We start from the raw sequence: 14,139 nt of genomic DNA on the forward strand, positions 1-14,139 counted from the left end.
GGCATCCACAGAGCAGGAGAATGGAGGCCCTAGAATGAGGCCCCAGGCCTGTCTATAGACTTAAAGGGTTTTTTTTTTTTTTTAAGAAACTAGTAGATTGTGGAAGATTAGAGACAAATCTGGAGAGAATAATATTTCAGAGACTTTTTCATGAACTTATGGAAACTGAGCAGCATGAGGAGGTATTAGAGCAGAAGCAGCTCAGGGATCTGAGCTTTGGTTGGCTCAGAGAAGAGCTATATTCATCCAGAAGTGAGATGTAGACATAAATAACTTATTTCAATGCCAAAAAAAAGGTGAGTGAATTAGCACTGGCCTGGTGCCAGCATTGTTTTAAAGAAAATAATTTTTAAGTGTGAAAAATAATTTATATTATTTGAAATATATCTGATTTACATTAAAGATAGATAATTTTGTACCTCAACAAAGAATTTGTCAAAAACCTACATTGAAAATTTGCCAGAAATTATAAGACTGGCTTAACACACCATGTTGCTGTTTTATCTAAATGATTCTAACCACTATTTTTAATTATCTCTACGACAGAAAGAAGAGAGGAAAAAGCGGAGCTATCAACCAGAGGAATGATTGTTCCTTCATATTAGTAAAAAGAACATTGTCATGGAGTTAAGGGATGTATAGTTTCCAAATTAATTTAATTTTCCATTCACCAAAGCCCCTGAGAATTAAGCAACCTTTCTTAAAACTTAATATGAAATGTATCATATAACAATTGGATTGCCTGCAATTCAGAAGGAAGAGAATGAATCAGGACCCACACTTGAAGCAATGGACAAAGCTTTTTCTGTCTCCATACAGAGGAGTGTGTGACTGGTATCTACATTAATTGAGGTCAAGTTTCTGAAAAGGAACACTCCTAGTAAAAATGGCTTTGGGAAATGATGGAGCAGGGAATATGCCCAGCCTAAGGTCTACTTGTACAACTTCTTATGTGAATTATAATTAGATTTGAAAGACTCTAGAGTTAGAATAAGTAAAATAGTAACGGCCTATTGTAAGCTAGAGAAGAAGGTACCTGTGTATATACCTGCATCTTTAAATATTACTTTAAATTTCTACTTTAATAAGACCTTTAGGATGTTTAAAGGTCATTCAGTTTATACAGATTTTTAAATAAAGGGTTGTTTTCTTTTTTAAAAAAGTTAAAATCCTCTACTCTGGGATTTGTTTGTTTTTTGTTTTTAGCTTTCCATATTTATGAAGGGAGGGTTATTGTCAGTCCTGCCGATCAATCCTGGCACCAGCACCAAATGGTAGTAGCTGTTGTAAATGTCTCAGGAGGAGGTAGAAAACACCTCTTGGGAAATGCCTGATTACGGATCAAATCAATTTGAGTGGCAGAGGTACAAAGGAATAGGAAAAAGGTGCCAAAACTTACTGTAGAAACATTCTTCCTGTGTACATATTATGATGTCCATAAAATATTTACTACATCAGTCTTTTTTGGTGTAACAATTTTTTTTAATTGGCTGCTTCATCTTTTATATTGCCTTGGACCTGCTATCCACATAGATTTTCCTCTGTTTTTTGCTCACTGGTCTCCTAAATTTATCCCACCAGTTTGGCTAAGCTACCTCTGATCTTCTTCTAGAGGTAAGGAGAGGCAAAAAGCTAGCCAAATGGTCTCAAAACTTTGGGAGAACCTTCTACTTTGGAAAGACCCTGTTTCAAATAAATATTTCATTTGTTTTATTTGCCTATATAAACATAGCTCTTAGAGTTGAAAACAGTTTGCACAGTATAAATAGACCATCTTTGAAATTCTATCTGGAGCTTTATGAAGGGTCTAAACCTATACTTTTCCTATATTTGGTTGTTTATCTTCTTCTTTAAAATGCCCAGGAAAGGCTGCTTTCTGTGACCTAAAAGCCCAGATCTACTTAGCCTATTCTATAGATTACAAAAATGTCAGAGAAGGAGTCACAGACTTTCTCAAGGTTACAGAGATCATCAAAGGCAAAGCCAGACTTAAAGTGTTCCTTCCACCACCAACAAGATAGAGGTTTGGGTTTTCTTGTTTTAATTCTGAAGACTCTTAAGGAGCACCACATGACAAGGCATAATAATCCACCCTTCATATCTTACAGAGGCATCACCACTACTTTCTTTGAAACAGAATGTTCTGCAGCAAAGAAGCTGGAAATTGAGGCTTGTGGATGCCCTGGGGATAGAACAAGGCAGAAAGTTTCTCCCTTACAAATGGATATGTTCAACACCCCAGCCTGATGAACACTGCCAGTTCAAAGCCACTTACCCAAATCTGAAGCTTGATTCTCTTTTCATTTTTGAATACAGTTTTTACTTTGAAATCGATCCCAACTGTGCTGACGAATGCAGATGTAAAGGAGTCATCTGCATAACGGAATAGAAAAGATGTCTTCCCCACACTGCTATTGCCGATGATGAGTAATTTGAACATGTAGTCAAAGTTCTGATCAGAGGAGTCTTTCTGGCCATACCTGGCATCTTGGGCAGAGGCCATCTGTGATAAAAACAAAACAAAACAAAAACAAAATAGGTGTGGATCAGACTCTCATTTGATATGAAGCTAGCAGCATACTCATTATTGGCCTTGCCAGAAACAGATGTCAGACACTCAGGAGGTGAGTGGAGAGTGCTCCCCAGTCTTCCTCTGATATTGGTATCCATGGCAATAATTCCCTGCTGGAAGACAGAATAGCAAATCTTACAGGCCTTTCCAGCTGTGTTGGTGCATGTCACTGCTCAGCATTCAGAACCAATCAAAGACAACAAAGGGGATGTCTATAAGGGTAACATGACAAGCAAAGAGATGAGAAATTGGCCAGGGCATGTGGGCTCTGAAACTTTATAATCCTACTGACGGAGACACCAAAGTGGCTGAACAGCAGGGTATTTCTTCCTGAATTACCTGAATGATTCGAATCTCTCTTATTTCATAGGGAAGCACACCCAAAGCCTATCTCTACCTCATTTATTATCGCATCAAATCAACATCCTAACATAAATGGCCGTGTCTTTTAAATTAAAAATAATTATGATGGCAAATATATATAGTTCAAACAATGTGCCGGATACTAACTTATTTAATCCCTCACAGTAACCCAATGAGATGGGTACTTTTAAAATGAGAAAATTGAGGCCCAGAGATATTAAGTAACTTGCTCAGCTTCATACAGGTATTAATAGTAGAGGCAGGATTCAAACAAAGCAGTGTGGTGCCAGGGCTCATGTTCTTGACACCTGCCCTACTTCCAAATGACGACTAGGGAGGCATGCACTACTGCCCTAGAAGATCATGTCGGAAATATTCATTGTGAAATGCATCAAAGGAGAGCCTGACCTGGGTTCAAAACTTGGCTCCACTACTTACTGGCTGTGTGACCTTGGTTTGTTATTTTAAATTGGTGTGCTGCAGTTTCCTGCCTTAGATGAAATGGGAAAATATAATATTTAACTTGGAATTCTTGTGAAAATAATAGATGATACAGCTGTAAAGCAGATATGTAAAGCATCTAGCATAAAATAGAAAATGGTCTCTACAATCAATTACAAATGCTTTAGGTAGATATTGGCTTTTATTCATCTTTTTTGATCATCTTGACATCTATCAAAAATGATATTGCATTACTTCTAAGTACCATTTAGCTCAATATAGAAAAGAGGCATTTAGAATGTTGCATGCCACTGATTAGTACATTTGCTCAGCACATTTTCTGATGCTATAAATTATTTGGCAATTGTTATTCTGTTTAATATGGTAGCCACTAGTCACATATGGTGATTTAAATTTACATTAATATGTAACAAAATTAGAAATTCAGTTCCTCAATCATACTAGCCACATTTCAAGTGCAAAATAGCAACATATGACTAATGGCTACTTTACTGGACAGTGCAAATACAGAACATTGGCATAATTGCAGAAAGCTCTATTGTACAATGCTAGGCTAGACAGTCTATTTTCCATTTCCCATAAAAGTTGATTAATAGTTACTTGTTTCTCTTTGGGGTAGGGGGAGGAAAAGGGAGAGGCTCCAAGAGACGGAAAAATGTTAGAAACAGTAAACAGTGCTCAGCCTCATCTAGAACAATATTGGTTACCTGAAGTCAGGGGTGTGTGTGTGTGTGTGTGTGTGTGTCTGTGTGTGTGTACACGTATGTTTACAGAAAACTAAGGAAAAAGGGAAATGGTGGGATCGTGTATTCCTCTTCTACAAATACTTAATACCAGCAAGATAATGCAATTTTATGTATAAGAATAAGGACAAACAAAACACCCGTGTGTATTTCATGAAAGTTAAGGATAAAAAAGACTCAGATTGCATTTTACATTTTCTTATTAAACATAAGCTTAAGCATTTCTCTTTTTAAGTCTATACAGCCACACAAATATATTTAGAAATTGTGAAAACCTATAACAAACGCTTCCCAGTGGGCAGAGGTCGGCCTCTAAAACAGGCAGATAGCATCACTTTCTTTTTTGGCCCACCAGCCCACATGCTAAGGTCAACTTTCCCCAACACATGCCGGCCAAGGGCAAAAGTAGGATTGCATGTCTTGACCACTAGTTTGAACAATGCTCTCTTGCCATGATGATTTCTGGTTCCCCAGAAAGCCAGTTAACTGTTTTATTTGGCAGTGCTATTCCTGCAGACATTGCCCTTTCATCATTTAATGCTCCTCTCCTATATGAGCTGCTAAATTCATCTCCTATATGAGCTGCTAAATTCAAACAGGCCTAAAAATGGCCTTCATTAAGAAGATCATTTTACCTTTTTTCATATGAACCAGACTGGATTTGGGGGTCTGGTAAGAATGATCAGCTAAGCCACACCCAGAAAAGAGATGCTATATATTTCCTAGAGCTGCTCACTTACTTGGCCTGATAGCTTACTATCTGTTGCAGCCCCATAACCCTACGGTGGCATTCAAACTGAGGCCTGAGGATCTCTAGGATACCTCAAAAGTTGTAATGAAGACTGCTGCTACCAATTTCAGGTCCCATTCCAAAATTAAGTTGGTTTCAAAACCTGAAGAAACATAATTGTCCCTCAGTATCTATAGGGGTTGGTTCCAGTACCTCCCATGGACACCACAATCTGCAGATGCTCAAGTACTTGATATAAAATGGTGTGGTATTCACATACAACTTATGCATATTCTCCTGTACAGTTTAAATTATTTACAGATTATTTACAATACCTAACACAATGTAAATGCTATGTAAACCGTGGTTATTATTCTGTATTATTTAGGAAATGATAACAAGAAAAAAAAGTCTATACATGTTCAGTACACATGAAATTTTTTCCCAAATATTTTCTATCTGCAACTAGTTCACTCCACACATGGGAACTCATGGATACGAAGGGTGAACTATATAGATATCACTAACATATAGTCTTTTGGAATATGACTGTATGCATTTAGATGAAGACAAGCACAACTGGGACAGCAATATCTTTAATTTCAAGGGCTAATATACCTTGTTGTGTTAGCAGCAAAGAAGGTAATGGGGGCAAAAGAGGGTGTCTAGGAGGGACACAGAGCTGGTGGACATGTGTACCCAGCAAAATTCTTCTCAGGAACAGCCTCTAAAGAATTAATTAGAAAAAGTTATTAACTCACTTACTCTTGAAGACTGTTTATGGTTTCTTTTTTTTTTTTTTTTTACTATTTCCTAATTTAACACACCTAATAAGATTCCACAAAGAGCCAAAAAGATATGCATTTGGAATGTATGTGTGTTTTTGTATAACTTTAGAATAATGAAATAAATCCTAGCTCAGAGGATGAAGAAAGAAACAGCCCTAATCTTGCTGAGACCACAAGTGAAGCAATTTGACAGCACACGAATGTCAAAGAGGCTTACAGACAGGCACTATGTAAGTTTACTGATATCTCTAAATACTAAAGTCATGTGAACATTCTCAAAATTTTCATGGGGAAACATAGCTGAAATTTGAAAACAGGAACAGGCAAGGGGCACATCAAATTTCATAAAAGATATACAAAAATAACTCTTCAAATGGCATTAATCTTGAACTTCAAATAACAAATAATCATAGAGTCGGAAAGAATCTTCAAAGGCCGTGCAACTTCCCACCCATCCCATGTCCCTTTCATGGCATCCATCTTCTGAGGTTGTTGTCCTAGCTTCATCCTTCACACTGAGCAACAAGATGTTCACTATGCTGTGAAGCAGCCTTTACAGCATAGAGAGAACTTCAGGTATCTGAAGGAACCCTCGGGCTCCATAAGCTTTCTCTCCTCCTGCTTGGATGATCCCAACTGATTTAGCCTCTCTTCCACATAGGACGTGTCTGAAAAATCGAACACATCCTGCTAGGTTAAAACTGACACCTCTTCATATTTTCAAAGTCCTATGTGTGGCTTTCATAATTGGTCACAATATTCTAGATATTTATCTACTTAGTCCAAAGTAGAATGAAACCATTATATATTATCACACTTGACTTAAAATGCTCATCACTATTTTCACATTAACTGTTATGAATATAGGTTTCTTCTATTCCCATTCTATACTTGACAACTTATTTTTTTATGGAAGTGTCAACCTTTATGTGTAGTCTGTTAAATTTACTCTTGTTTGCTTTGATTTACAATTCAATTGTGATCTGACAATCCCTTCATCAAAAATATTAGTTATCTTTTTCAGATTTGTGTCATTCCTAAATTTGATCAGTATGTATTTTATGTGTTCATCTAAGGCCCTCATCAAAATGGTAATCACTTTTTGGACAAATAACAATTAACTTTTTAGCCTGTTGAATATATAAATCTATGGGTGAGACCTCAACAGAATGTCATTAAGGAATTCAAAATGAGAAGCAAATTCTTCATCTTTAAAAGATGGTGTCTTGGAAAGCCACTGTGTTGTTGGTCCAGGTAGGCCTTGGTTCAATAGCAGTGAATAGATCATGGATTTAGTTGTTGTGTCATTTTAAATTTTAACTATTGTTTTCCCAGAAGTTCTACTGACTAGGAACCAAATCGGTTACCTCTGATTAAAACATGTAACCGCAGCCTCCTTCAGAGTTGTTCACATTTGTTTTTCAAATAACACAGGAAAAAGAAATTATTTACAGGAATTCACTTGGCCACTCACAAATCTAAACTGTACTAAGCCATTAAAAACAAAAATAAGTTGTTTCAAAGTTATTACGTTTCATACTGAATGGGCAAAAGCTGGAAGCATTCGCCTTGAAAACCAGCACAAGACAAGGATGCCCTCTTTCACCACTCCTATTCAACATAGTATTGGAAGTCCTAGTCAGGGCAATCAGGCAAGAGGAAGAAATGAAAGTCATCCAAATAGGAAGACAGGGAGTCAAACTATCCCTGTTTGCAGACTACATGATCCTATATTTAGAAAACCCCATAGCCTTGGCCCAAAAGCTCCTTAAGCTGATAAACAACTTCAGCAAAGTCTCGTGATACAAAAATATTAATGTGCAAAAATCACTAGCATTCCTATACACCAACAGCGGTCAAGCTGAAAAGCTAAATCAGGAATGCAATTCCATTCACAACTGCCACAAATATATATATATACACACACACCTAGGAACACAGCTAACCAGGTAACCAAGGAAGTGAAAGATCTCTACAAAAACAACTACAAAACACTGCTCAAAGAAATCAGAGATGACACAAACAAATGGAAAAATAGTCCATGCTGATGGATAGGAAGAAGCAATATCATTAAAATGGGTATACTGCCCAAAGCAATTTATAGATTCAATGATATTCCTATTAAACTACCAATGACATTCTTCACAGAACTAGAAAAAACTATTTTAAAATTCATATTGAGCCAAAAAAGAGCATGAATAGCCAAGGCAATCTTAAGCAAAAAGAACAAAGCTGGAGGCATCATGCTACCCAACTTCAAACTATACTACAGGGCTACAATAACCAAAACAGAATGATACTGGTACGAAAACAAGACACATAGACCAATGGAACAGAATAGAAAACCCAGAAATAAGACCACGCACCTACAACTATCTGATCTTCAACAAACCTGACAAAAACAAGCAATGGGGAAAGGACTCCCTATTCAATAAATGCTGCTGGGAGAACTGGCTAGCAGTATGCAGAAGATTGAAACTGGACCCCTTCCTTACATGGTACACAAAAACTAACTCAAGATGGATTAAAGATTTAAACATAAAACACAACTATAAAAACCCCAGAAGACAACCTAGGCAATACCATTATTGATGTAGCAGCAGGCAAAGATTTCATGACAAAGATGCCAAAACCAACCGCAACAAAAGCAAAAATTGGCAAATAGGTTCTAATTAAACTAAAGAGCTTCTGTACAGCAAAAGAAACTATCAACAGAGTGAACAGACAACCTACAGAATGGGAGAAATTTTTTGCAAGCTATGCCTCTAACGAATGTCTAATATACTGCATCTATAAGGAACATAAACAAATTTACAAGAGAACAATAAAAAAAACCCCATTAAAAAGTAGGCAAAGTGCATGAACAGACACTTTTCAAATGCAGACATACATGCAGCCAACAAACATACGAAAAAAAGGTCAACATCACTGATCATTACAGAAATGCAAATCAAAACCACAATGAGATACCATTTCACACCAGTCAGAATGGCTATTACTAAAAAATCAAAAAATAACAGATTCTGGCAAGGTTGCAGAGAAAAAGGAATGCTTATATACTGTCGGTAGGAGTGTAAATTAGTCCAACCATTGTGGAAGACAGTGTGGCAATTCCCCAAAGACCTAAAAACAGAAATGCCATTAGACCCAGCAATCTCACCACTGGGTATATACCCAAAGGACCAGACATTGTTCTATTATAAAGACACATGCACATATATGTTCATTATCACCCTATTCACAATAGCAAAGATATGGAATCAACCTAAATGCCCACCAATGGTAGACTGGATAAAGAAAATGTGATACATATACCATGGAATCCTATGCAGCCATAAAAATGTCTTTTGCAGGAACATGGGATGGAGCTGGAGGCAATTATTCTTGGCAAACTAACTCAGGAACAGAAAACCAAATACTTCATGTTCTCACTTATAAGTGGTAGCTAAATGATGAGAACACACGGACACATAGAGGGGAACAAAACACATTGGGGCCTATCGGACAGTGAAGTGGGGGAGGAGGGAGAGGATTAGGAAAAATAACTAAGGGGTGCTGGGCTTAATACCTGGATGACGGAATAATCTGTACAACAAACCCCATGACACAAATTTACCTACGTACAAACCTGCACATGTACCCCTAAACTTAAAATAAAAGTTAAATAAAATAAAGTTACTATATTCCAGCTACTACTATTGATAATAGTCTGAGTCATTCCCTGCTAAGGTAAAGGATGGAAGGAGGAACTAGGGTAAACTATCCAAAAAAAAAAATGCAATTCTTCTTTGAAATTAGAAGGCTAAAAATAAGGATGGGATATATGTATTGGAAGTGTAGAAATACATAAAGTAGATTGAAACCTCAATCGTTGTCACCTGTGAAAAAAGAAAAGAAAATGGCAAATTGCAAACAGAAAAACATACTCAACATTTTTCATATTAGAAAATGCAAATTAAGACCCCAGTGAGATACCAGTGTATACCTATTATAACAGCTACAATTAGAAAAAAAAAATTAAAACCTGACAACAATTGCTGGCAAGGACGTGGAGCAACTGGAATCCTCATAAATTGCTGCTGAGACTGTTTAAAATGGCACAGCCTCTCTGACAAACAGTTTAGCAGTTTCTCATGAAGTTAAATTGTATTTACCATATGACCTAACAATCCCACTCCTAGGGATTTGCCCAAGAGAAATAAAAACGTATGTATACACACACACACACACACACACACACACACACCCCAAAAAACAAAAATCATTATTTTCTGACAGCTTCAAAGTAAAGGCTAAATTTTTTAAGCCAAGAAAGAAAATATTTAAAGTTAGCATTTCCAAACGTCTGTCATCTGGACTCCAGGCTATTTCTCCTGGTGAAAGTCCTCATCTGCGCACAGGTTTGCACAGGTTTGCAGGTCTCCATGTTTGTCTCTCAGAATCGATTAGAATTGTGATGTGCTTTGCAATCTCTGGCCAGCAATTTCTCCATGGATCTGCTACTGTTTGCTCTTGTAGGAGCCAGTTCACTGCTTACAACTCATCATCAAGCTGAAAGGGCTGCCCAGGGAACAGGAAGTGGCCAAGGCGCTGGAAGGTTTAAATCCTAATCCTGGCTTCTGAAGTAAAGGGGCCCGGAAAAGGTCAGATTCAGAAATTTTATTTATCTTTTTTCTTTACCTTAGCAGGGAATGAATAACTATTTTATGGGACTCATAGGATAATGTATAAAATAGTACGCCAAATTATGGTAATGCTTTCAAGATGCAAACCATTATACATTTTAAAGGTATAAAGGCATGCCTCAAGCTAAATTTCACCTTTCTCCTTTCAGCCTTTCTCTGGATCTCCAACTCATGTGTATCTTCTTTAGTAGATGTGGATAACTCTCAGCTTATGTACAGGAATATGGCTAAACAATAACAGCAGCACAAGTCTTACATGTTCTATGTGCTTTACATCTATTATGACACCTAATGTTTGCACTATCCCTGGAAGGTGTAACTAGTTCAACCATTAGCATCCCCTTTTTACAGGAACAGAACCTTCTGGTACATTTCAAAGGCTACTTTCCCCTTTCCCCTGCTGGAAAAATGAGACATTTTTCTCTGTTCTTCACTGGAGGACCTGCTAGGGCTCCTGAAGGTAAAATATAAAAAGCGTGAAGGGGCCCTCTAAGACTGGCACCCCCTGGAATTCTTCTCTCTGACTGGTCCACACTGAGCCTCCAGCAATGAAATTATAGTTCAGGTTTTTCTTTTCTTTTTCTTTTCTTTATTATACTTTAAGTTCTAGGTACATGTGCACAACATGCAGGTTTGTTACATAGGTACACATGTGCCATGATGGTTTGCTGCACCCATCAACACGTCATTTACATTAGGTATTTCTCCTAATGCTATCCCTCCCCCTGCCCCCCACCTCATGACAGGTCCCAGTGTGTGATGTTCCCTGCCCTAAGTCCAAGTGTTCTCACTGTTCAATTCCCACCTAAAAGTGAGAACATGCGGTGTTTGGTTTTCTGTCCTTGTGTGATAGTTTGCTGAGAATGATGGTTTCCAGCCTCATCCATGTCCCTACAAAGGACATGAACTCACCATTTTTTATTGCTGCATAGTATTCCACGGTGTATATGTGCCACATTTTCTTCATCCAGTCTATCATTGATGCACATTTGGGTTGGTTCCAAGTCTTTGCTATTGTGAATAGTGCTGCAATCAACATACGTGTGCATGTGTCTTTATAGTAGCATGATTTATAATCCTTTAGGTATATACCCAGTAACGGGATCTCTGGGTCAAGTGGTATTTCTAGTTCTAGATCCTTGAGGAATTGCCACACTGTCTTGCACAATGGTTGAACTAATTCACGCTCCCACCAACAGTGTAAAAGTGTTCCTATTTCTGCACATCCTCTCCAGCATCTGTTGTTTCCTGACTTTTTAATGATCGCCATTCTAACTAGCATGAGATAGTATCTCATTGTGGTTTTGATTTGCATTTCTCTGATGACAAGTGACGATGAGCATTTTTTCATGTGTCTGTTGGCTGCATAAATGTCTTCTTTTGAGAGGTGTCTGTTCATATCCTTTGCCCAATTTTTGATGGGGTTGTTTGTTTTTTTCTTGTAAATTTGTTTAAGTTCTTTGTGGATTCTTTGTAGATTTTGGATATTAGCCCTTTGCAAGATGCAACCCCTACTCTTTTTTTGCTTTCCATTTGCTTGGTAGATCTTCCTCCATCCCTTTATTTTGAGCCTACATGTGTCTCTGCAAGTAAGATGGGTCTCCTGAATACAGCACACTGATGGGTTTGGACTCTTTATCCAATTTGCCAGTTTGTGTCTTCTAATTGGGGTATTTAGCCTATTTACATGTAAGGTTAACATTGTTATGTGTGAATTTGATCCTGTCATTATGATGTTAGCTGGTTATTTTGCCCGTTAATTGATGCAGTTTCTTCATAGCATCAATGGTCTTTACAATTTGGGATGTTCTTGCAGTGGCTGGTACTGGTTGTCTCCTTCCATGTTTAGTGCTTCCTTTAAGAGCTCTTGTAAGGCAAGCCTGCTGGTGACAAAAATCTCTCAGCATTTGCTTGTCTGTAAAGGATTTTATTTCTCCTTCACTTATGAAGCTTAGTTTGGCTGGATATGAGATTCTGGGATGAAAATTCTTTTCTTTAAGAATGTTGAATATTGGCCCCCATTCTCTTCTGACTTGTAGGGTTTCTGCCGAGAGATCAGCTGTTAGTCTGATGGGCTTTCCTTTGTGGGTAACCCAACCTTTCTCTCTGGCTGCCCTTAACATTTTTCCCTTCATTTCAACCTTGATGAATCTGACAATTATGTGTCTTGGGGTTGCTGTTCTCGAGGAGTATCTTTGTGGCATTCTCTGTATTTCCTGAATCTGAATGTTGGCCTGCCTTGCTAGGTTGGGGAAGTTCTCCTGGATAATATCCTGAAGAGTGTTTTCCAACTTGGTTCCCTTCTCCCCGTCACTTTCAGGTACACCAATCAAATGTATATTTGGTCTTTTCCCATAGTCCTATATTTCTTGGAGGCTTTTTGTTCATTTCTTTTTACTCTTTTTTCTCTAATCTTGTGTTCTTGCTTTATTTCATTAATTTGATCCTCAATCACTGATCTCCTTTCTTCCACTAGATCGAATTGGCTATTGAAGCTTGTGCATGCATCACGAAGTTCTCGTGCCATGGTTTTCAACTCCATCAGGTCATTTAAAGTCTTTTCTACACTGTTTATTCTAGTTAGCCGTTAATCTAACCTTTTTTCAAGGTTTTGAACTTCCTTGCAACGGGTTAGACCACGCTTGTTTAGCTCGGAGATGTTTGTTATTACTGACCTTCTGAAGCCTACTTCTGTCAACTCGTCAAAGTCATTCTCTGTCCGGCTTTGTTCTGTTGCTGGCGAGGAGCTGTGATCTTTTGGAGGAGAAGAGGCGCTCTGGTTTTTGGAATTTTCAGCTTTTCTGCTCTGGTTTCTCCCCATCTGTGGTTTTATCTACCTTTGGTCTTTGATGTTGGTGACCTACAGATGGGGTTTAGGTGTGGATGTCCTTTTTGTTGATGTTGATGCTATTCCTTTCTGTTGGTTAGTTTTCCTTCAACAGATCGCTGCTGCAGGTCTGTTGGAGTTTGCTGGAGGTCCACTCCAGACCCCGTTTGCCTGGGTATTACCAGCGGAGGCTGCAGAACAGCAAATATTGCAGAACAGCATATATTGCTGCCTGATCCTTTCTCTGGAAGCTTCATCCCAGAGGGGCACCCACCTATATGAGGTCTGTTGGCCCCTAGTGGGAGGTGTCTCCCAGTTAGGCTACACGGGGCTCAGGGACCCACTTGAAGAGGCAGTCTGTCCATTCTCAGAGCTCAAACCCCATGCTGGGAGAACCACTGCTCTCTTCAGAGCTGTCACACAGGGACGTTTAAGTCTGCAGAAGTTTCTGCTGCCTTTTGTTCAGCTATGCCCTGCCCACAGAGGGGGAGTCTATAAAGGCAGTAGGAGTTGCTGAGCTGCAGTGGGCTCCACCCAGTTCATGCTTCTCAGCCACTTTGTTTACCTATTCAAGCCTCAGCAATGGCAGACGCCCCCTCCCCCACCAGGCTGCCACCTTGCAGGTCGATCTCAGATTGCTGTGCTATCAGTAAGCAAGGCTCTGTTGGTGTGGGACCTGCCAAGCCACACATGGGAGAGAATTTCCTGGTCTGCCGGTTGCTAAGACAGTGGGAGAAGTGCAGTATTTAGGCAGAGTGTCCCATTTTTCCAGAAACAGTCTGCCACGGCTTCTCTTGGCTAGGAAAGGGAAATCCCCTGACCCCTTGTGCTTCCCAGGTGAGGCAATGCCCCGCCCTGCTTCAGCTCACCCTTCGTGGGCTGCACCCACTGTCCAACCAGTCCCAATGAGATGAACCAGGTACCTCAGTTGGAAATGCAGAAATCACCCATCTTCTGTGTCGATCATCC

At 38.8% G+C, this 14,139-nt stretch overlaps 1 protein-coding gene across 3 annotated transcripts in view; it reads right to left on the bottom strand.

Moving 5' to 3' along the window:
- Window positions 1-14,139, bottom strand: part of RAB3C (RAB3C, member RAS oncogene family) — a 387,810-nt gene that overhangs the window by 281,856 nt on the left and 91,815 nt on the right. For 2 of the 3 annotated variants that reach the window (XM_055254519.2, XM_055254518.2), the window contains one exon: window positions 2,276-2,503. In XM_055254519.2, coding sequence (XP_055110494.2) covers window positions 2,276-2,503 — 228 coding nt within the window. Of the gene's footprint in view, window positions 1-2,275; window positions 2,504-5,488; window positions 5,597-14,139 lie in introns of those variants that run through there. The other variant, XM_063622619.1, reaches the window with a different exon arrangement.

The sequence above is a fragment of the Symphalangus syndactylus genome, chromosome 18 (assembly GCF_028878055.3).
Source record: "Symphalangus syndactylus isolate Jambi chromosome 18, NHGRI_mSymSyn1-v2.1_pri, whole genome shotgun sequence".
Lineage (NCBI taxonomy): Eukaryota > Metazoa > Chordata > Mammalia > Primates > Hylobatidae > Symphalangus > Symphalangus syndactylus.